The sequence below is a fragment of the Hemicordylus capensis genome, chromosome 1 (genome assembly GCF_027244095.1).
Source record: "Hemicordylus capensis ecotype Gifberg chromosome 1, rHemCap1.1.pri, whole genome shotgun sequence".
In the NCBI taxonomy this organism is placed as follows: Eukaryota; Metazoa; Chordata; class Lepidosauria; order Squamata; family Cordylidae; genus Hemicordylus; species Hemicordylus capensis.
The window spans coordinates 238,142,854-238,167,346 of NC_069657.1; the positions used below are offsets into that span (position 1 = coordinate 238,142,854).

The following is a 24,493-nucleotide window of genomic DNA, read 5'->3' on the forward strand; positions in this document are numbered from 1 at the left end:
TGCAACCCTGTATCGAATCAAACCAGCCTGGTTCAGGCAGTTCTAAGGACTGGTTTGTGGGCCAGTTTGGGATTATACTTGGGGTTATAAAGGGGAATCTGGCAAGGATTTCTATTTACAAGTAAAGGATTACCTATAGTAATGGGGCGGGGGGAGCGAATGTACTTTCTACCTTTAGTTTCCAGGTGGCGAGGATGGTGGAGGTGATGTTAGTGGAGACATCGGTGGAGGGAACTCCTCCACCCCCCTCCCCCCAGCCTCCCAAATGACAGCCTGGCAATTGTGGTGATGCAGATTGCCTCTGGGCATCTGTGGAGGTCACAAAAATGGCCTCAGCACATGTGCAGAGGCCTGGACTGGGCTATAGCCTCCCCCCCCCCGCATTACTATAGGGAATCCCCCTTTACTTGTATACCCCTGAACTGGCCCATGAACCGGTTCTTAGAACCAGGCTGGGTCCAGTTTGAACTCAGACCACCTGAACCAGGTTGATTAGATTCATACCGTGGTTCAAATTGAGCTGGCTCGCCCATCCCTAACTCAACTTCGGAAGTTCAGAGATGTGTTAAGGTGTGTGAAAGACTGCACTGCAGACAAAAGCAGCAGAGAGTGCCCAAAGCCTGGGACAATTCAGGATTGTGCATTGCATTGAAATGCATGCAACAACATTCAAACCACCACTTCCCATACAGAAAAGCAGTTTCTAGAGGGGAAATTCTGAAACAAAAAAGCAGTGGTGGCGTACAAGAAGTACTTGGTTATTTCCCTACCCACTGCTTTTTTGATGCATCTCTCCACCACCGCTTTTCCTTCCACGGGGTCCCAGACATGCATTTACAAACATATATTTGCAAACACATTTGCTAACCCTTTACGAGTATACCCCATGAGCAGGTCCGCAAACCAGATCGGCCCAGTTTGGTAGCCGAACCAGACCCAGTTTGCATGAGCCCATACTGGGTTGGTTCAAATCTGGTCTGGACTCAAACCAGCCTGGTGGGTTCCGTGCACATCCCTAATTTGAGTCTGGCGTTTCTTCTTTTGTGTTTATGTGGCTGCCTGGTACCAGTCCTTCCAAGGCTATCTATATCACAGCAACAAAAATCAAGGGAACCCAAACATAAGATGCCTGTTCCCAAATATTATGCCACCTATTGACACATGCTTAATTCTCATTCATTGTGAATCAACAAGAGTTTTTGTCAATTACTTTAGGCATAAATATAAATCGAGAACACCTGTACAAATAATTCTGCTTTAACTAATGAAAGTGTTTAATGTGAAAGAAACTAATACGTGGAATGAAAGTAGCATTGGTTTTTCATTTCATCTTGGACAGCTCTCATTCTTTTTCATGGGCACTTGGACAAGAGACAACAAGATAATACACAATATCCATGTTATGTATGCCGGGGCACGGTGTTGTTGAATTGTACTATTTGGACCTCTGCAGCTCCTGCAGTTTTGGGGAGCTGTAGCTATTGGCTATTGGGTTGAGCTTCTACAGATCCTGATTGTAACAATAAATAACCGCTAGGAGGTTGTTGCTATGTCTAAAACACACCTTCCTCCTCCTGCTCTGAGTTTGGAGAACAAGTGGGCTCATAACAAGCCTCCTGGGTGACAGGAATGGCAGTGATCAGACTAGCTTCTCGGCCCAGACGCTTTTTCTCTTCTTCCTGCTGCAAGTTCTTTAGAATGTGTTCTGCTCGCTGATGAGAACGTGACACTGCCCGGGCTGAAAACGACTTCTGCAATCAAATGGTTAGAAAAATCTGTGAAAGAGTCGGTTTAGTTTCATAGAGCAAAGGCTGTTTCAATAACATGCAAAATGTTTCATTAAGTTAAACAGAGATTGTGAGTGACCTGATGAAGTCTGTCAACAATCAGAACTCAGCATGGAAATAATTTACCAATAATGACTCCTCAGGAAACTGAAAACATCTGAGGGGACTTCTGCAGCTGATGTTCCACACATCAGATGTGCAACCAGTCCATATTATCTCCAATGCAAATGGATTAAACCACAGCACTGGTGACTTCTTGAGAAGTGTTGGTGATGAGTTGTCTCCCATAATTTCTGTTGCAGCGTAGTTCAACCAGTACTTGCCAATTGTACTGGCTGCCAGTTAGCTTCCAGATTCAATTCAAGGTGTAGGTACTTTCTATAAAACCCTACACAGCTTAGATTTCTATATAACTCAACAAAATACATTCACTAAATCAGCAAGGGATGCCCCAAACTGGAAGACCAGCAGAGGGGTGGGGGATGAGAACATGGCTGGACCTCTTTTCATTACAGTCTTAGTTCCTTGAAATCCATCTTCACGTAAGGTTTGTCACAGCCCAAGCCTGAAATAGTTTAGAAAGCAATGTAAACAGGGTTGTGTGAAACCTGTCCCTTTATTTCAGTGTTTTGCTTTGCCTCCCCTCAATCCTGGATATCCAAAGGAAGTCCACAGAATGTCTCAGATAGCCTTGCTTTTCCGAACAACTTCTGCACATGTGGAGTTCTTCATTTTTTCCCCTGAAAAGCAGTTGCACAAACTGATGCACATTATAGTGGCAGGCCAGCGCATGCACGTTAATTAACTGCGCTAGTTGTGGATGGGAATGTGCATTCAAAGCACATCGGAATACGCATCCCATTGAAAATAATGCAGTGCTGAGAGATACCCACACTTGGATGCGCATTCCAATGCAGATTCGGCCTCTGTTTTTCCTCCTCTCCGCCTAGTTTGCACAAGAGTTTGTACATCCATCCATTGATTTTTTTTTCCTGATGGAAAGTAAATCAGAATTGGGCATAAGGAGGGTTTGGGATAATTGGCCACACCAGCAGAACAACATTGGAAATCAAATCTGGAGGATTGCCGCAGCATTTCTAAATGTTATGTATTTTTATATAGATCGGTTTTTAGTGATCTATGACATCTCTTTTTAGTAACAGCATTTCTTGAATGTGCTGTATTGGCATTTTCAATCTTTATTACTGGACTGGTCTTTGGGGGATTTTTTTGTTTGTTTTATTGGTAGCTGTTATAATATGTATTTATTATTGAGGTCATTCACACAATCAAAAATTGTGTTCTACCCAGGTTTGGGAGCTGTGTGTACTCCACAATTTTGGTTGTGTGGAAGCAAGGAAGGAGGAAAATCTGGGTAGCTTTTTCTCCTACCTTGCTTCCACACAATCACTTCTTCCCAGGTTTTCCTCCTATCTTCCTTCCACACAACCAAAAATTGGGAGCACACACAGCAACAAAACCCGGGTAAAACCTAGTTTTTGATTGAGTGAATGACCTAATTATGTCACACGTATAAGATGCCTAGAGCGATTTCAGATTAGGCAGATTGTAATCTAACTAATATTAATATTGATAACATAAATACTACTACTACTAATTCACCCCATAACAGCACCATCAGAAACACATACACACACACACACCACCACCACCACATTATTTTTCATGCTCAATAAACTGCACTTAAAAATGTGTTGCTAAGATTATAGGCTGTCTTTTACAATATTTCTCATCATCCATCCCCAATATTTTGATAGCAGATTCTCATTCAAAAAGTATGAGTGCCTGCTTCAAGGAGTGTTTGACTTACGGATTGATCTTCGTTAATTGGGTCCTGTACGCTCCCACTGCACTGTGGAACCCATGGAGGGTCAAACATGGGGACAGATGGCATTCCCAGTACTGGGGATGGTAGGGTGAAGTTAATGCTGGGTGGAGGAATCTAAAAAAAGTTGACCAAAACAAACAAACACACAAACAAACAAACAAACAAACAAACAAAAACCACATCATCAGTTGGTACACTTCCATAGTAACTGATTACTTCCACTCATACTGAAGATCTTCTCTTCAAGACATAGGAGAAATGGCGGACCATTATATGCTGATGGCTGATATACTGACTAAAGCTGAGCTTGTGCAATGAATGAAGTTGCACAAAGCTGAACTAGTGCAAGAAAATTGCCAAGCTGCACTAAATCATGGGGATTTTCAGAACCGCGCTCTTGCACAAAAGTTCCTTGTAAAACATATGAGCGGTGCCACAGGTTGCACACCTTGTTGCACAAGCATAAATATCTTCACATTAGTGTAAAACTAGTCTAGAACACAAGCTCCAGACTTTGTGCAACCAGCTAGTGCAACAGCCTTGCACTAGCACAATATTCTTGCACTGGCCAGGATGTCAACCACTGATGGGATAAATGATCTAATTCGAGGATACCGATTCCTTTTACATAACATGAAACATACACAAATAGTTGTTTGAAGTAACCTTTACTTTTATGAACTACATCAGGGATTAATTTTGTTTTTTAAGATAGCAAGAACACTCAGATTGTTCCCTGCGCAGAGGAAGCACGCCAGGAAGCATACTAGGAATACTAGTATAAGATATTCTATACTATGAGGCTATTCACATGATTGCAGAAAATCGGGCTAGTCTCCACTAGCCCGATTTTCTGCAATTGTGAGAACTACCGGACTCAGCTGCGAGCCCAGTGGTTCTAGAGAAGGTAACCCACTCAAGTAGCCCACCCCTAAAACCAGGTTTGCAGAGCGAGCGCTCCGCAAACCCGTTTTTAAAAAATCGTGAGTAGCCACAGCGCATCTCCGTGCCATGCCGTGGCTACTCACAGGAGACCCCTGAAGGGGAGGCAAAAAGCCGCCTCCCGGCTCCGGGGCACTTGCACAGGGCATGCTGGCCCCCGCTCCCCCCAGCCCCCACCGGCTGCGTCACGGAGCCGGCAATTGTGTGGGCGGCCAGGCCAATCCAGCCACCCAGGGCTCCCGCCCTGCTCGTGTGCAAGGAGAATGGGCTTAGCCTGCTCTCCCCGCTCATTCTCCAAAACCGAGTCTCACGGATCGTGAGACCCGGCTCTATATGTATAATAGTAAAGTAGTAAAATGGTTTACTACTGTAAGATATTGCCCTCAGGGGATGGAGCTGCATTGGGAAAAGCAAAAAGGTTCCAAGTCCCCTCCATGGCATCTCCAAGAGAGGGCTGAGAGAGATTCCTGCCTGCAACCTTGGAGAAGCCACTGCCAGTCTGTGAAGACAATACTGAGCAATATATGCTCAGAGGAAGCATATATTGTTCCCTGCGAAGAGGAAGCATCCTAAACAAGTGTGGATTCCGTGTGTGTGTGCTGGTGCCATGCGTGGGTTCTTGGGAGAAGCGCTGCCGCAGCAAGAAACTGCATGGCAGCAGAGAGCATGTAAGGACCTGCTCGCCTCCTTTTTAAGGATCCTGCTCACCACTCTCCCCTCGCCGGTCCGTGGCGCCAAACCTGTGCACAAATCTTGGTTTGTGCACATCCCTAAAGCATACCATATTCTCCCATTCTGTGAGGCCAGGACACTGTCAAAGCCACCTAGAAGAACAACAAAAAAACCACTTTGATATCGGGAGGTCATGGAATCAGAGAATTTTAGAGTTGGAAGGGACCTTGGAGGTCTTTTAGTCAACCCTCTGCTCACAGAAGGAAGGTCTCTCATATCAGGCACTGGGATAGATGAATGATGACGGTGACATTATTTATATACTGCTTTTCAACAAAAGTTCCCAAAGTGGTTTACATAAAGAAATAAAAATAAAGATGGATCCTTGTCCCCAAAGGGCTGACAATCTAAAAAGAAACACAAGAGAGATACCAGCAACAGCCACTGGAGGGATGCTGTGCCAGGGCTGGATAGGGCCAGTTGCTTTCCCCCTGCTCAATAAAGAGAATCACCACTTTTAAAAGGTGCCTCTTTGCTCAGTTAGTATTGTCCTGGAGGAGTTATATATCCAAAATTGGTGTGAGATCCTCAGATCTGAATAATCTGTACTGTTTCTCATTGCACCTGAAGAGAACAGTGCTTTCTCTCATCTCTGAGTTGACACAGTTAGTACTACTGTTTGGAAAAAGAGCTTCCTGAAAAGAGTCTGTCCTGACTTTCAGTGTCAGGAAACACTGGCTTACATGGGGCAGGTACACATGAATCATGGTTGAATGCTGGTTATCCACACTGGCATGATCGTGTGAACCTGCATGACATGGAGAATCTCAGTTTCCATCCCATGGCAAAAACCAGCATCGGCCATCTAGGATCCAAAACAGGGTGGCTGATCTTAGGATGATCCAAACCATAATCGACTGATCATGTGAACCCATGCTTCTCACCTATCCTGATTAGCTGCACTCAATACGCCCTCATTTGCATGTGCACCATAGACATCCCTGGATAGAGCAGACAGCACACACAAACACTTCAGCACCCTGACCCTACTCTGTGGCTCCCAAGCCCCAACACCTTTGGCTACACTCTGCCTGGCAACACACTCAGCTGTCCCATACCTGCCACACCCACCCATACCTGTCTCACCACCTTCAAGCTACAGCACAGCATGCCATGGCAAGCAGCACATGGCCAGCAGCTCCATGCTTCACTAACATATGACAGCATAGAGATCTGTGATCTGCCCATGGAATACCTAACTTGTCCTTTGTATTTCAATGGGACTACACTGAGTAATTTTCCTGGTGTCAGCCATTATTTGTAATGATGAATACTGTTATTAACAAATGAATAAAACCTCAAGATGGGTTTCAAGAAGAAGCTATGTGTTCATAGCATGAGATCATTTACTTCTCATAATATCTCTTCTCCCAATTAGATGATTTTGTATTGCCCAAGACCCCTGCAACTTTCCCATCCATAGGAACATGGAAATTAGCATATAAGGATAAATGTGATCATGTTTCATATACAGTATTTACCTCAAAGGTAGGCTGCTGCCTCAGAAACATCAGATGTAACATAGCAGATGGGATAAACTGACCCTTCACAGGATTCCAGACCGACAAATTATCACTGCACAAGGTTTCAGACTGCAGGTGTCAACAGCATTAATTATGACTGTTTTTATAATGTGAGTTCTTTGCTTATTATAACAGGAATCCCATATTCCCATCCTATCTTGAGAAGTTATTTACCTCTGCTATATATCAAGTGACTATATAATCCAAAATCTAAGGATGGAAAATAAAAGGAACCTGGAATTCAGTAACTTTATTCTGGTGCTGAAGGCTGGTTTTACCTTAAAGATCATACTTTACCTTAAAGATCTGCTGAGCTCCTTCCTCCATCCGAGGCCAGACTTGATACCTAAATCTCCAAAGAGTGTGGAACTTAAGAATGGCATTCAACCTTTGCACTGCCTCAGGGTGATGAAATTCAGACATCAGCATATCAGATACTGCCTCTGGCACTTTCACGGCACACAGAAGGAACATGGCAGCTGCAGGAAGCAAATATTTCATGAACTGATATTTTTCACAACCTGAAGACATGGTTATTTTATGGTTCAAAAGACTGTGGGGATGGAATTACGACTTTGGCTGGTCCTTGGAAAATGCTACTACATATGAGTAGATCTGATGACAAATGGTTGGCTACTATGGGCTCCAGAAACTTGTTATGGATTTATATGAGGAAAGTGTTTCATAGGAATAAGTGTGAAGAACACAAGGAGGAAGAGAAGGCGGTGATGTGCACAAGCATTGACTACACAGTGAGGGCGTAGCAGGATGCAGCATTTCTGTTCTGATAGATAGAAAAAAGAACTTTCAGGATCCAAAGCTACTAGAGTACTAGAGAAAGACATGCTGTTCTGGTAGCTCCAGGTCTTAACACTCACATCAATTTCAGAGGATGAATACAATTGAAGGAAGCCCGGGCAGGTGCACGGCTGGGAGAGTCAGTCATGTGACTTGCCTCGGGGTGGGGGTCCAAGACAGTGGGCCCCCAGACAACTGTCTCCCCTTGCCCTATTATAGTTACGCCCCTAGTTATATCACCGATACTGTATGTTTGAGTGCAAGACTGGGATGGGATGGGAGCCTCTTACCTGCTGCCCCAGCCATGTGCTCATCCATGCTGAGTAGCAGCTCCCACGCTGCAGGCTGGATGTCCCCATACATCTCTTCCGTGAGGATAGGAGCTGCCTTGATTAACAGAGACAAAGGTGCTGGAGACAAACTCATCACCTGCAGAAAATGAAATCGTGCTGTACAGTTGGGCCAATGCATAATTACATGGAGAATGTTTACATCCCAATACGTTTACTCTGAAGTAGGTCCAAATGGCTGACATGATGTACAGTGTTAAGACTCCATACTGCTGCACCCCAGGGCGGCTGCAAACTTTGAAGGCCTGATGCTGTCCAGCTGTTTGTTCAGCTGTTCTGCTATTGCAGAAGTGGCTAGTTGCAACCACAATGGCGGCAGTGGTTGCAGATGCAGTGTTTCTGAAGGTTTCCCCACTTGTGACAATGGGGAAACTTGTGGAAACGCTGCTTCTCCAAGCGCTGCCTGGCAAGTCCACCAGCAGCCCCAGGCTCAGGAGTCATATCATTGCCTAGCACATTACTCCAATGTGACTTCCATAGTAGTAAGTTTGCTTAAGACTGCAGCTGTACTCTGCTTGATGGCCTTTTCCAGGCTTGATCAATCTGTGCTTTCACTGGTTAAAATAAATGCCACAGGAAGTCAGCACAGTGATAGTTTGAGAACATATCATGAGGGAAAATGTGCCTATATTAGGTAGCATAAATAAACTGGACACAATGGGCTTCCCATTCTCCTCTAAGAAAGGACAAAACTCTTGAGCTCACATGGCATATCTCAAAGTTTCCACCTCACAGAAGACAATATGGAGGCTTAATGTAGGAAAGTTCCATATGTGCGCCACGGAACTATGGCCAGCATATATGTTTGGACAAACACTGAAAACCTACTACATGAACCACAACAATTCATTACGACATAAAGAGGAACAGTTGTAAATCTGATACTAAAAAACTGAATAAAGCACAGAAATGTAAGAGTCACAAAACAATGCAGGGGTTCGATGTATAAGGAATTTATATTAAAATGTTTACTTATATTGATTGGAAATTCTAGGTTAAGCATTGTTTGTCAGGTAATGTTTATAGAAGTTGTATTTGAAATTTGTCTCTTGTATCAGGGCAAAATTTAATTCCAGCATTTTGATATAAAACAGAGTACGTTACGCACAGAAGTTGACATCCAAACGAACACTGCACTGGTGCAAAGATGTTGCACTAGTGCAAGAATGTTGCTGCAGCTAGTTCTGTTAGGTTGGGAGCTTGCATTCCAGAGCAGTGTTGCACTAATGCAACAGGGTACCCTTGTGCAAACTGTGACCCACCTCTTGCTCTGAAACCTCTTCCTCTGTCCATATAACAGACCACAAGAGTTTGAGCAACTTTAAGCTATATGAGCTTCTTGTGTGCCTGCATCTTTCTTGGTTGCACAAGTGCAGCATTAGTCTGCATTCTGAATGTCAGCCAGAATCCCTGCATTCTTTTCGGATTTTTACTGTTGTGTCCCTTAAGCATTGTTTTAATTACAACAGTTCATTTACAATACTACCATTAATATAGAAAGCCCTAATATAAGTTCCACATATATTTGATTATAAGATTCACAAATATCTCATTATTGTTTCATGTTTATCCTATTATTATGGTCAGACTTAACTAGTGAATATACTTGGCAGGTTCAGACATCACTTGGAACTATTGCCCTTTTCAGTGGTTAGTATGTATGTCTGAACCCATGCCAGACAACTAACTGTGGTTTATTTCTAGCACTCAAACTATTATCTGAACCCAAGGTTTGTTTGATTTGTTTGTCTTAACCATGGTTTTACATAATATCTGAATCTGCAATTGTGATTAAAGCTGGGTTTGTTTCAACCGTTTTCAGGGCTCTCACATAGAGAGAGGTAAGCCTAAATCAAGATTGTAAATTTATGCCTGGCACATGCTGTCTCTCCCCTCCCCTCCCATGCCACTCCCTCTGTTCTAGCTATGGGCTGTCATGGGAATTAAAACTAAAGGAATGAAGCAGACCCAAAAACCAAAATGGTTTGTTGTTTACTTGGGACTAATTTGAGGCCACTGTGTTCAGCTCAAGATGAATGCCAAATTCAACAAAATGGGTTCTGTTCACCTCTTTCCACATTTGTCCCAAAATGAATGCACATCCCTAATCCATATTCATATTATTGTCAGATTTCAAATGTAAGAAATGGTCCTTAATCTAGGCAGTAACAAAGATTCTTAATTCATTGGCCAAAGATTCTTTTTATTCCTGTTTACCATCAGGATACACACATATTAAGGACTAAAAATTTGAGATTCCACTGGTGTGTTATCCCTGTGTCTGTAGACGACAGACACACTCATTACCTGATGCCTGATGTATTTCAGCATGCCCGAGTCCTTCTTTCCTTCAAGGTTGGAATCTATCACTCTTTTCTTCAAGGAAGGTGTTCTCAGGCATGACTTGTCAGAACACTGGAAGAGAATTGAACTTGAAAAAACACACAGCTTTTTCAGAAACATCTTACTAGCGAAGACACTGAAAGTCTTATGCCCGGTTCACAGTGGTATGGGCTCCCCTGGACAAAATGCAATGTTGGAAAAGGTTTTATTTACCACCACAAACGGATTTAAAAAGTCTGGTTTAAATTACCTTCAGTAAATGTCATAAGAACATAAGAACACCCCTGCTGGATCAGGCCCAAGGCCTATCTAGTCCAGCATCTTGTTTCACACAGTGGCCCACTAGATGCCTCTGAGAAGCCCATAGGCAAGAGGTGAGGGCATGCCCTCTCTCTTGCTGTTGCTCCCCTGCAACTGATACTTAGAGGCATCTAAATAACCAGGCTGAGGCTGGAGGTGGCCTATAGTCACCAGACTACTAGCCATTAATAGACCTTTCCTCCATGAATTTGTCTAAGTCCCTTTTAAAGCCATCCAAGCTAGTGGCCATCGCCACTTCCTGTAGCAGAGAGGTCCATAGGTTAATTATGTGCGGGGTGAACAATTACTTCCTTTTGTCAGTCCTAAATTTCCTGGCCTTCAGTTTCATGGGATGACCAGGACCGCCAAGAGCTGGTTCGGGCCCTGGTGGAGAAAAGATTTCGAAGCCTCCACTGGATGGCCTCCGGACACCAATGGAGATGGGAAGGGTGTTGCCCAAGAGAAGGCAACATCCAGTCAAGGGGAAGCATTTTAAATTTGATTTAAATGGGAGAGTTAAGCACATGGTTAAGGCTGCAACCCTATACGCCCTTGCTTAGATTGTTTGCAGGCTCTCCCCTGCCTTTGCCAGGAGCATTTGCAGGCTTTGGAATGCGGGCAGCAAGAAGGGACAGGCAGGTGGCAAACAAGGGACAGGCTGGCACTTGCGAGCTTGCACAGCCGGCAGCAGCAGAAATGAGAAGTGGAGTCCACGTGGCTAAACCTCTGCAAAAAAAAGGGGGGGGGATGCCTGAAGCCAGAAGAGGGCAGCAGGGTTTAAAACAAACAAAACTTGGGATGTTCGGGAAAGAAGGGGAAGCAAAAGCAAGAAGGGTGTAGCTTTTACGGAAAGCTGGTCGTCAGACGGTCCTCCTTTATATCAGGCAGTGATGCCATGTATTTGGAGGGATCTCCCTTCTCCTCATCACGAATACCCGTAACCACCACACCCCTCTCTATAGGTCTTGTTTTGCAATGCTGATATGGTGACCATATTTGCTTTGGATGGGGTAAGAAGGGAAAGGCCCCAAGGATAGATAGGGCTGCAGAGTGCCAAGCTCTCCCATTGGAAGTGCTCAGTTTTGGCCAGGGGGTGCAATTTCCATCCTTCCCCTGTGACTTCAAATCCTTACTCCCTGAAACCTCCTAAAAATCAAGTAAACAAACCACGTAATCATGTAAACAAACTGCAGCAGCAGAACTGATTTTTGTCCAGTGCCCGATAGAATCAGGTATTTTGCTTTTTAAGGCAGAGCAAACTTCAAAGGAGTGGATCTGAGGGTGTAAGAATCCGAGATGATGAAGATAGAGGAAATGGGACTAACAGTGCATTAATATCCAGAAGAATCTTACACACACTTACTTAGGAGTCAGTCCTATTGAAATTAGTGGGGTTTGCTTTCAAAGAAACATGGGCTGTGTGTGGGGGAGGCTGTACACATTACCACACTCAGTGACCCCCTCTCCCCTCACAACAGCCCGGGCGCTTTCCCTGCTGAGCTGGACTGAATTCTGCCCAGCCCTCTCTTCCAAGCAAGCCCAGGTTTGCTTTTACGATCAGACCGGGTGCTTCCATTCGCCGATCCTGGGCAAGGGTGAACTGGCCAGCAGTTGTGCAGCAGTCTCTCCACCCCTGGCCACCTAAAACAGCTAAAAGATTGCCCCCTTTCCCGGAGCAGGGAGTGCAGATGCACACCACCTTAGCCCTTCTGGACTGGCGAGCCCCGGTAATTTGTACCAGCTCCCCCTGCCACTCTCGTCTGCCCTGGGGATGACCCCTGGTTCTAGTGTTGTGCGAAAGGGAGAAAATTTTCTCTCTGTCCACTCTCTCTACTCCATGCATAATTTTATACACCTCTATCATGTCTCCCCATAGTCACCTCTTTTCCAAACTAAAATGCCCCAGATGCTGTAGCCATGCGTCATAAGGAAGGTGTTTCAGGCCCCTGATCATCTTGGTTGCCCTCTTCTGCACCTTTTCCAGTTCTACAATGTCCTTCTTAAGATATGGTGATGAGAACTGTATGCAGTACTACAAATGTGGCTGTATACACACACACAAGCATAATTCATTAGTTTGCTTACCTCTTTCTGTTTTTTGCCTCTAGTCACATTGTTTAGTGAGTTGTTTTCTCTAAGTGAATCCACAGTATCTCCATACAGGAGTTTGATGGCCCGGACAAGACGAGCACAAGAGCGGCTGTGGTGGAGGTAACAGTGAGGGTGGCAATAATCAATGTGGGTACAAATGAAACTCTGTTGGTTGCACAGCAAGATCATCACCTGTAACATGAAGCATGCCCAGAGTTATCAGTTGAGTTAAAGAGCTAGGTTTGTGCCTAGAGAAGACCAGAATGAAAATATCATTCAACACCACTATCTAGCATTTCGTTTATCAGTGGGAAAGGGTTAACTCAGCTCATCAGCCATTTTCAATGTAGCAAAAGTGGTATAGCTGTAGAAATATTGCATGTGCTAATTTTTCTCCCACAATGATGAAATCTGTATGGCACCAGACAGTGTGAATTCTCATGAAGGGCTGCCACATTTTTTTTAAAACCCCATTCTTGAGAACTGCAGAACGCATGGTAGCCAGTGAGCTAGTTATGGCTGCTGTCCAGACTAACTCTAAACTAGTGCAACAAAGAAAGATGCACACATGTAAATCACACAGCTGAGCAGATACATTTTATCATTTTTCCAGATAAAAGTGTTATTTGACATATATATTGATTGGAAATTCTAGGCTATCTCCAATTCTTTACTTACATGTAGCCAAGACATATTCCGATGGTAGTTCTCTTCTGTGCTGGTGCTGCTTAGCACTTCAGGTTCTATACTGGGTTCACTTGCACTCCAAGGGCTCCCTTCTTCAAAAGAAAAAGAAACACCCAAAAGTAGTTGTCTTCTGATGCTTCCTGTATATCTTTAACTTAAGGCATATGCTTGTAAACCAGGCCAGTTTGTTGAAACAGATGATTCCCTTGCATGTGCAGGGTGCACAAAAAAGTGTGCCTTAACTACACTAGCCCAATGCGTCAAACTGCTCAGGACAGGACTTTGGCTATACTAAAGAAATATCAGGTGGTTCCCTTCACTCCCATCCCCCTTCTTCTATGTCCCTGATCATCAGCTGGACTGGTAATTACAAGCATAATTCATAACCACCATTCATAAGACAACTAGTCAGGGATGAGAATTATTCCCTTTTCTGGAAGAGGGGAGGATAAGTAAACAGTATAAGGAAAATCCTTGCATCTTCAAGATGCTGCAAATGGCTGGTTTCAGTGATCTGCATTGACTGGGCTCTGTGGTTAAACTCCGTAAATGTATAATCCTGCAGCAGCAGCAGTGTATTTGCTACAGCTGCTGCTGCCACAAATAGGCTACAGCTCTGTTAATGTCCTATCAGAGGACTCCTATGTGCCTGGGGACGAAAGGGGTGGGGGGAGAATCCTGGCAAAATACTAGAGAACAAAGGCAGGGGAGTGCTCTCTCTGACCCCAGAGTTTCCTGCATCCATTTACTACTGAAGGGCCTTCCTTTTTACCAGATCTTTAGCACAGAATTTGCCTACTGCAGAGTGCACCATTAGGACACATGATACGAGTCCAATTCATTCTTCCCCACCCCTGCTTTTAAGTGAGAATGTACCTGGCTAAACTCAAACTTCTCCACAGAAGAGCAAGAGCATGGACAATGCAACTGAGACCAAAAGGGTAAAAGAGGTTCAGGTCCAGGGATTAATCTGTTCCTCACTTCTTCTGGAAGAGCAATCTATGGGACCAATATTTTGAAGACTAACAAGCACATATATATTTATATCTCATATGACACAGAATATATACATGTTGTATATATAATGATATGCACAGTACATAATATTGATATGAGATATGTATATATTATAACATCAATATTATATATGCCATAGCTATATAATATATGATGTCTTTATATATACCTTTCCTAAGCATGGCATGCATTTGGCTGAGAAAAATGCCTGTATATCAAGTCCATGCATCAACCATTTAGATTTTTAAAACTTGGAATCCTTTGAGTGGCTGACTACCTAGTCTACCAATGGCAGGACTCAAATGCTCTCCTTGCCAGGTATCAAATCATGCAAAAGGTGCAGACTCCTTATCTCAGCTTGGACATGTGGAGGTATGCCTAGCCTGCCAGCCCTTGCTCCTACTTCCCTAGGTCTGCTGCCTCATCATCCCGCTCCCTTTTTAGCCCAGCTCATCTATTTTACCTATGTCAGTGACAGTGTCCCTGCTGTGGGACAGCTGCAGCTCCTCATTCTCAGACTCTGAGTCCTGACGTGATAACTTGGTGCTCTTTAGGCTGCCGGCCCGGCGAATACTGGACAGGGAACCCCCTTTCTTCACCCGGAAACTGCGGGTTCCTTTAATCTGGAGCAAGCGGGAGCCTCCTATCCTGATCTTCCTGCTGGGAACTGTATTAAAAGAATAAAAGAGGACTTTTTCCCCCTTAATTTCCCCCATTTAAATATATATATATATTTTAGTTATATATAATTGTACTTCTAGCCCGCCCGCCCTCCCCATCTTGCATTGCAGCACCTTTCCTTCATCCAATGAAGACCGACAAGAGGCTCCCTCCAAAGCCAACGCCAATGCAGCTCTATTCATCATCCAGTAAAGGATGTCTTAGAGAAAGACAAGGCATGTTTCTTGTCTGTCAGATTAATTTTACCCCTTGATTCAGCTATTAGTAAGAAACAAACACTGAAAGATGCACTATTGGAGATTTGTGCCAAAGAGCTGCTCTGGATTTTTTCAGGAGCAAGTTAACTAAGGCATTCATCTTTCCGTGTTTGCCAGTAAGGCTACCAACCATTGCATCTACACCATTTGTGAGTCACAGACAAGACATCAGGGGGGAACCTATCTTCCTGCGAGCCCAAGGATGTTCAAATTTTGTTATAGGATCATAGTAGTCAATCATGCAGCATTCATGATTGTAAGTAGGCAGCCTCCTTGCTTAAGCTAGGATCCTACTTCACTTCTCCGGTTTGGATATTACCTTTGCATAAATCGTCGTCTTTGTACATTTAACTTCATCAGAATTCTACAGAGAAAGTAACAACATGTGGTCCCGCTCCTTCAGACAGATCAGCAGCTTTCAGGCATTAAAGACATCTGTGGACGCTGAGGTTTTTTTGTTTTGGTTTTTTGGATGAGCACAGAAATATGGGATGGTTTGAAGCACTAATCATTTGCATGTTGTTCTCCACTGAGCTTTAAGGCAGTACATGGCATTATGCAAGTCCAAATGTTGCAACACTCAGTCAAACATCTACTTAGAGATGAACATACTGCACAGGTGCAATGTGGATAAACGATGACCCCTATCTTTTGAGGGGCGGAGATGGGGGGAGAAAAGTGCAGTGATGAGAAAAGAGACATCTACATACAGTAAGATCTGGGCTTGAAAAGAGTTTTGCGAGGATCCTTCTGCTTCCTACAGATTTACACCCTGCCATTTGAATGCACATTCTGATTAGAGCTTTTATTTGATCTTAGCATAATTGCCCTTAATAGATTAATATTCTGAGCTACAAACAGTAATGGAACAGTATAAGTCTTCCTTGACAAGAAGGCTGGTCAGTGCTGGCTAAGATCTCTTGTAACATTATTTCACAAACTATTTCTAGAACACGTTTTTGAGAACAACAGCAATCTTGTGCATACCAATGCCTTATGAAACTGAAAAACTTATAATACAATACCGTGCATGTTGTCTTGGAAGTAGCTGTTTCAGCATGTATTTCATTCATTGTACGAACCTTATGGGATATATCATTATTATTCCTAAATTGAGATTGAAAGCATGGCTTGAGCCATGCTATCTACTGGTCTATGGCCAAATTTGCAGTATAATTGTCATGACTTCTCCCAAAGGATCCTGGGCAGGCGTAGTCCTTTCATGAGGCAAGGTGAGACAGTTGCCTCAGGTGGCAGATTAGTAGGGTGCCTGCAGGGTGGCAAGATGCCTCCCCTAGCTGCCATCAGAGCAGCTCTTTGGGACCAATCTGACCCTTGCAAGCTCTGGGAGCATCTCTCTTCACACTCCTTGCAAAGCTTGCAAGAAGCACAAGGAAAGAAGAGGAGGCTGCTGGCAACCTTCCCTCTTTGCAGCCCCCCCCCCCATACCACTTTCAAAGCTTGTAAGTTTGGAAATGGAGATGACCCTTCCCCCACCAGGGTCATGGGGCAAAGCAACATCTGACCTCACCGAAGGCACATAGTTTCATCACCAGGTGGTCCAAGGTGACCCATACCTTGGGCTACTTCGCACTATAGTTTTGTAAGAGTATTAAGATCCCTAGCCTTTCTCAGGAAAGAAAGGAAATGATCCATTTAAATCTAGAATATAAAATTGCAGTTTAAATGCAGTGGGATTTGAACTCGGTTATTTACCACAGACCACACTGGTACTCAGAACAAGATTCACTCTATGTGATCAATTTATTTTTGAAAGTATTGGTTAGTCTTAATTATTATTTATTAGCTGGTATACCTCTGCCATTTTGAACCTATCTGTTATAATGATAACATGCCTTTTTTTGGTTGCCCAATCTATGCAAGTAATCACACAAGTGGATTGAATGTGTGAAAGAAAGAAACATGTTAATGGTTTTTCAAACTGATTTGAAGCCTGTCTTTGTCACTGCAGATGAGAAAAATCAGATAACAGTTTTTAATTGGTCAATAACAGGCTAATATCTGCAGCGTTGTTACTGACAGATTCTAGGAAAACAGGCTTTGGCCAGAACATTGAATATATGTATTTTGCATTCCAAAATGTCACAAAGCATCTTATTAAAGCATCTATTGCATGGAGAAATCCCTTGTGTCACAAATCACATAAACGTTATTTCTGAGCCGGATTTGTATAGTGTGTAGCAACCACTTAGCAACTCAATCTTTTAGTTGAACTGTGATTATATTGCAGTTTAATGTATTTTTAATTTGTTTTTATTAAATTGGCCTAATGGGCCAATTTAGACATAACGCCAAACTGCTGGTAGGCGTACCTGAGGTTAAGCGCTGAAGCTGAGAATCACACCACACACGATTCAGTAACTGAGGTTTTATTACCTCTGCCCACTGGCTAAAGCCGTCCGTCCCTCTTCCTAGCCCTCCTAGGCTCAATCCCAGCATTTGCAACACTGCTTGCATTGCCAGACTGTGGGGATGGTGTCAGTGCATCACTCACCCAGCAACCTTTGGCTACAACGTGGGCTGGGACGGTCACATTGCACTTGTATCTTCTAATCCTCGGGTGACCATCTTTGGCGGGCCAAAAACAAATTAGCCATTTTCTTTCCTCCCAACCATCATGCAGCTGTGCTCCAAGGCTGAAATGGTCTCCTCTCCCATATGAAGCTGGAAATGTGTCTGAAGCTTTCCCAACCGCCCCCTCCCCCCACCTGCAGTGGTCAAAATTTTATTAAGATAATTAGATAAATATATGCCCTCATTCCGGCAGGGTTGAGGGAGATCCAGTCCCTTACACCACACCACTTCCAACTAACTAACCAACCAACCAGCCCTTCCTTGGTTCCGCAAACCCCCACCCAGCCAGGCTTTGCCCCTCCCCTCCCCACCGAATAAACCCAGAGTTTGTCCAAGCCCACCACCCCGTCATACAAGCCACATCCCTTTTCGTGCCCACCCGGGGCACATTTCCCATTCTCCACTTACAGTTTAAGAACTACACAATGCACACATAAGTGAACAATTTTTTTAAAAAAAACTAAAAACAACTTATTTACTAAAAGCAATTGCAGTGCCTTTACATGAGGAAAATCTAGGAATGCAGCAAGCTTGTTGCCAGGCAGGGAAAGGCGGAGTGAGGTGATGAGTTGCTAGGTAGAAGACAGAGCGTTCATGCCAAGTAACAGCCAGCAAGACACACAGGCTGCATAGAGTGGTGTATTCTAGGGCTGTTCTGAGCCTCCCTCTCTATGGTTGCAGGAGGAGCTTCAACAGGTTACAGAAGGCACTGGATTCAAATGACACAATGGGGACAGCAGGCCTGCAATTTCAGCAGCGTAACCAACTTGAAACTGAGGGTCCAAGCAAAGTTGTGAGGCCCTAACGACACGGCAGTTGGGAAGAAATCCCACATCCAGATGGTAAGAAACGCTGACCTCAGGTACATTTAACAGTGGTTTGGCATTATGTCTGAATTCGGCCTTTGTAGTGGTTAGAGTATTGGACTAGGATTTGCGAGACTCAAGTTCAAATCTCCATTCAGCCATGAAACTCACTGGGTGACTCGGGACAAGTCACTTATCTCTCAGCCTAACCTACCTCACTAGGTTGTTGTGAGGATAAACATAAACATATATATCACTCTGGACTTCTTGGAGGAACAGCGAGGTAAAAATAAACAAACAAAGAAATGTTAACTGTTATTTGCATTTTCATTATACACTTCTTTTAGTAGAAAATCATTAGGGCAATAATCACTAATGGTTAATGTAACAAAGACTAATCATTCAATAAATAAATACTGTAAGGATTTATGCTAGGAACAGAAAAATGTAATGTCAAAATTTTAACTGTGAAAAGTTAAATTCAAAAAAATGGCTTTGTTTGTCTGCAGTATCAAGCACACAGAATGTGCTACGGCACTTTCGAGTGAGCTAGTGACGACAGAGTTTATGATGTCATATTAAAGTGCCACATCTTAGTGGTAAAGCACATGCTTTGCAGACTGATGGTCCCAGGTTCAATCCCTGGCATCTTTAGTTAAAAAGGGATCACAAACAGCAGAGCTGGAAAAAGACCACTACAAGTCAGGGTAAAAAGTACTGGGCTAGAAGGGCCAATAATATGACTCAGTAAAAATAATCTGTGTGTGTAATGAACAATGCTACTCTTGCGCTATGATCTCATTTCTACTATTTAGTCAAGATGCCAGCCATTGTACACAACTCTGCCAAACGAAGCTGTTTTTACAGAGTCTGCTAACCAATTCTCAACATAAATCAAGAGACAATCTTATGCAATATAATATTTGTGACCTATTTTACAAATGATCAAATTGACACAGAAGGAAAATAAAAGATAACAGAAATGCATAATCCACTGAAGTAAAAGATGAGCACTTGGTCAATTTCAATAAGCTGTGTTCACAAACTCTACATCATTTAGACCTCGTTCAGATGCAGTGAAACTAGAGACACATCTCCATGCACATAGCTATGTGAAAGAACTAATGCCGGGCCTAGAATGACCATGTTTGACAAGCATGGCTTCCTGGTAATGATTTGCACAAAGGCAGCAAGTGTAAAAAGGAGCTACCATTGGTGCAAGAAAACAGTATCTTGTTTGTGTGGTGATGCTAAGTCAGACATTAGTACTCCATGCAGCTGCACACTTATGGGGACACTCTGCATAGAGAGTTTAAGAATGTTTGAACCAACTCTGAAGATGACCTTAAGTATGCTTACTGAAAAGCATGTTCCAGTGAAACGAATAATGCCTACTTCCATATAAATGTGTTAAGGATTGTAATGCTAGGGCAGACCTATACAACTTGTGCCTCACCAAGCTAAATATGACACACCTCCTGCTTTTGAAGTTCCAAGCAGACAGCAAAAACAGAAGGTTCACTGAGCCACTTGTGGGCTGCCATACAGGGTTTTTGGCTGCATCTGTCGTGATGCACCATATGTTGTGCAGGTCTGTGTGCAAAGGATTTAAATTAAGAGCACATCAGGACTCCTGATTTCCTAGCAGGGCAGAAAGCCTGTCTGGAAGTGAACAGGGAGCGACAATACAGCCCCCTGGCCATCGCATTCAGCTTAGAAATGAACAGATGAGACAGGTGATGAAAAACACATCAAAAGCCAGGTTTTTAAACAATTCTAGCTAAGCCTAGTCAGGTAGTAGCAGGGGCTCATGCAATCAGAAAAAATAATATAGTTCTGACTCGATGGCTTAATTTATAGTTCTTCATGATGTCATAAATTACAGCATCCTGTTCCTTGCGACATAATTTCTACATGATTTAATTGCACAAAGAAAAAAGTTTAATTGCACAAAGAAAAAAGAAAAAAGTTATTCTATGCTACATCTCATATCTCCAAATATAATTTACAGTCCATATTAATAAACTTAAAGTAACTATTGTCTCTGTTTTGTATTGCAACACTTGAACCATTAAAAATAATGAGAATTTTGGTGGGTTTTTTGTTTTTTGCATGAGATGGCATTACAATGAAATACACTCTGCTGCCTTTAGCAACCACAGTGAGTTATGCCTTGACATTACACATCATATTTTGGGGTTAGCCATTGAGAGCCACATAGCAGATGTGTTTTATGCATGTGGTAGCAAAAATTTTCAAAGATTCAGGGAGCAAACAAATTGATTCTGTTAAGTGCTATAAGTTCTAGAGCTTTGAAATATAAGATAAAACTTCTTCTTTTCCACATGTAGTATAAGACCACATGAAAATATTGATATAATGGTTACTTACTGAATTTGTCTATAATCCAGTGTGCATGTATATGGTTTTAAGTGCTAATGCAAACAATGAGCATCCATAAATGTGTACTGAATTGCTCCCTTTGTGTTTCTAAATATAATAAGCATTCCTTAAAAAAAATATGGAAGTGGGTTCATTTGTCAAAATATGAAATTTTCCAGTTTCCGGTTGTGAAAAATGCCAATTCTTACATTTTAGTTTTGGGGATTAAGCCTACACACACTTCCTTGGAAGTAAGTTCCACCAAAGTGAAGGGGACTTACCTCCACACAAATGTACTTAGGACTGAGATGCCAACAATCTTTTCCTTTCCTGGATTTAGCACATCCAGCCAAGGAATAGAGATGGTTCAGCCGTGTGGCTCCATAGCTTCCTGCTTCTTAATATATTTTTGGAAATTAGGACTAAAAGTCCATTGCCAAAGAAGAGATATGGAAAAAGATGGAAGCTTTAGTAGGCTGACAAACCTTTCTTCTCTTCGCAACCTGTGTCAGATTTCAGGGTATGACTGCTGCTGTGCAAGGAATCTTTTGAATCTTCATTTTCATCCAGAACCCCAGCAAAGCTGATCTTCCTCTCATACCTGTGCCGGTCCATCTCAGGGTCCAAACGCAACCTGCAGCTCTCCAGATCCTATAACAACATTTGAACCACAGAGGTGTATGAATAGCACAGGTACTCAACTTTTTAAAAAGACCACATTGTCATTTAAAGGATAATTAAACTCAACTGGGAATTTTATTTATTACATGTACTGTCCTTCCAACGAGGAGATTAAGACAGTGTGCATGGGGTTCTCTCAGTTTTATTGTCACGACAACCTTGCAAAGGAATTTAGTAGATTTCCACTGACCTTAATTACTTTAAAAGTTATTTATTTCAGATTTTATTACTATGATGTATCAGCTATAATTCTGCCTTCTACAACAATCCTCCACTGAAAACTTCATCAGCAAAACAAAGAACTTTCAAGCACGTACAACAAATTTCATTTTTGTTAAAAACACTCTCCTTTTGCCCTTACTGTTTTGGAGCCCTTGCAAATTTCCTGTCATTTTAGCTTGCCATGTAAAAAGCTACTCCATCTCACTGAAATTTAAGTACAAATTTTAAACAGTGTTAATGGGATGGGTTGATCATTTTCCTTATTTTATCATTGATTTTTTTTAGCTATTATCTTATGCTAACAAAACACAATTATAGCCCTTATTATAACCTACCCCAGACATGGGGGAAAGGGGGGAAATCTATATTAATAAATGTTTTTTAAAGGGGGTTTTGATTGAGGACACGTCACACATTTGGGCAGCCACTTCCCCACAAATCCCCCAAACCAGAATATTCCACCTGGTTAATCTCAGCTTGGTACATTCCTATAAATAGCCATTTGCCCAACTGACTGTGGTAAGGTTTAGCCATCAGGTGATCAAGCAGGGAAACCTTTCTAAACTAAAAGAGAATCTGGTTCTATGCACTGCCCCCCTCCCCACCCCATCTATCTTTACTGGCATAATATAGATACCTTTAAGCACTGGGGGAAGGAGTCTATTAAAATTATTAAGTTTCAATACTATTTGAAGAATTGTTTGGAAGGCCACATAAATACATTAATTTCTCCTAAGGCTATGAATCTGTCATTCTAGACATCATGGTATATAGTTCACAAAGCCAAACCTTGGGATCCTTTCTAGTGTCAGACGCCTGAGTCCACCTACGGCTGTCCTGTCTTAAGTCCACCAATATATTCCTTCAGCTGCTTAACTGGTTTTTCTAGCCTCCAGCTCCAGTTCTGCAGCTTGTGCCCAGTCCAAAACTGGTTAATTTCCTGTTCTTTGCTTACCACAAGGGGTTCAGTCCTCGGTCTGGGCATATAGGGAAAGGTCTCACGAAGGAATGTGGTGATCTCCAGGAGAAGCTGACATGCTGCCATCTTCAAGGCAAAAGGACAGCAACATCTGGTAGGGTTCACTGTACCTAAGAAGTGATACATGTTCTGCTTTGTTAAGAGAGCACTGTCAACAAATCTCAAACTAAGAACAGATGGACACCACCACACATGGAACACAATGCAAGCTGCATATGGAACACAATGGCCCCCTTATGTTCTTCTTCTTCTTCTTCTTCTTCTTTGGCCCAGCTGTCTATTGTCATATATTATGGATATTCACACGTTCAGCCTAACCTAGGCTAGGACAGCCCAGCCTGGGTTAGGCTGTGCGGGTGAAGCACCAGGAGTGAGGTTGCTCGGCCATGATGCCCCCATGCCAAACCCCACTTTTGAACCCGGTGTTTAGTTGTGGTTCACTTAACCTCAGCTGGCAATAGTCTGGGTGATTGCTGCCAGGTTAAATGGCTTCCCTCTGGTCTGGGGGAAGGAGCAGCCACACTGAGTGGCTGCTCTAATGAGAACAGTGGCCCTTTAGCACCCTGGCATGTGGGAGGGGGAAGTCCTTCTGCTCTCAGCGTTTCCCTTCAACAGGCTGCTGCTTGTGTGGGTGCGCAGCATGGAGGAGGGGAGGGGAGTGCCCGCTCGTCAGGCAGGTGAGCTCCTGCTTTCCCCACAACATGCCCACCCTCCCCTGCAAGGTTGTGTGGAGGACCTCATTGTCTGTAGAATATGCTACTTCCACAAGTTTATGTGGAATATGCTACTTCCACAAGCCTTTCCCCCCTTCAAACTAACTAACAGGAGGAAAGCTGATTTCGAGGGGCTGGTTTCTCTTTAAGGGATAAGTCCTAGTCTCTGTGTGTGTTATTTGCCAGGGCTAGCAAACTCGCATCCAGTTTTTGTTTCTCTCTGCCTGGAGGGGATGGAGTCAGCCAGGGCTGTGGGAGTCCCCACATTCATTGAGCCACATACCAGATCTACTTCTCCATGTCAACTTCTTCAGGAGTTGGCATACCCTCCCTAAATGCCTGCCTGGAAGCAGTAATGGGCTGGATGAAGGAGAATAAACTGAAGCTGAATCCAGATAAGACGGAGGTACTTATTGTGCGGGGTCGGAACTCAAGAGATGATTTTGATCTGCCTGTTCTAGACGGGGTCACACTTCCCCAAAAGGAACAGGTTCGCAGTCTCGGAGTACTTCTGGATCAATGTCTCTCCTTGGTTTCTCAGGTTGAGGCGGTGGCCAGGGGTGCTTTCTATCAGCTCCGGCTGATATGCCAGCTGCGCCCGTTTCTCGAGACCAATGACCTCAAAACAGTGGTACATTTGTTGGTAACCTCCAGACTTGACTTCTGTAATGTGCTCTACGTGGGGCTACCTTTGTACGTAGTCCGAAAACTTCAGTTGGTTCAGAATGCGGCAGCCAGGTTGGTCTCTGGGTCATCTC

At 43.3% G+C, this 24,493-nt stretch overlaps 1 protein-coding gene across 11 annotated transcripts in view; it reads right to left on the minus strand.

Moving 5' to 3' along the window:
- The window catches only part of LOC128339464 (protein unc-80 homolog), a 254,333-nt gene that overhangs the window by 105,534 nt on the left and 124,306 nt on the right, over positions 1 to 24,493 (minus strand). For 5 of the 11 annotated variants that reach the window (XM_053283436.1, XM_053283434.1, XM_053283433.1 and 2 more), the window contains exons 25-35: positions 22,999 to 23,132; positions 21,626 to 21,791; positions 14,883 to 15,086; positions 13,394 to 13,494; positions 12,710 to 12,907; positions 10,289 to 10,396; positions 7,922 to 8,060; positions 7,131 to 7,312; positions 3,619 to 3,750; positions 2,681 to 2,779; positions 1,565 to 1,751 (exon numbers count right to left, since the gene is read on the minus strand). In XM_053283436.1, the coding sequence (XP_053139411.1) occupies positions 1,565 to 1,751; positions 2,681 to 2,779; positions 3,619 to 3,750; positions 7,131 to 7,312; positions 7,922 to 8,060; positions 10,289 to 10,396; positions 12,710 to 12,907; positions 13,394 to 13,494; positions 14,883 to 15,086; positions 21,626 to 21,791; positions 22,999 to 23,132 (1,650 nt within the window). The remainder of the gene's footprint in view (positions 1 to 1,564; positions 1,752 to 2,680; positions 2,780 to 3,618; positions 3,751 to 7,130; positions 7,313 to 7,921; positions 8,061 to 10,288; positions 10,397 to 12,709; positions 12,908 to 13,393; positions 13,495 to 14,882; positions 15,087 to 21,625; positions 21,792 to 22,998; positions 23,133 to 24,493) is intronic. The other 6 variants (XM_053283439.1, XM_053283438.1, XM_053283437.1 and 3 more) reach the window with 3 other exon arrangements.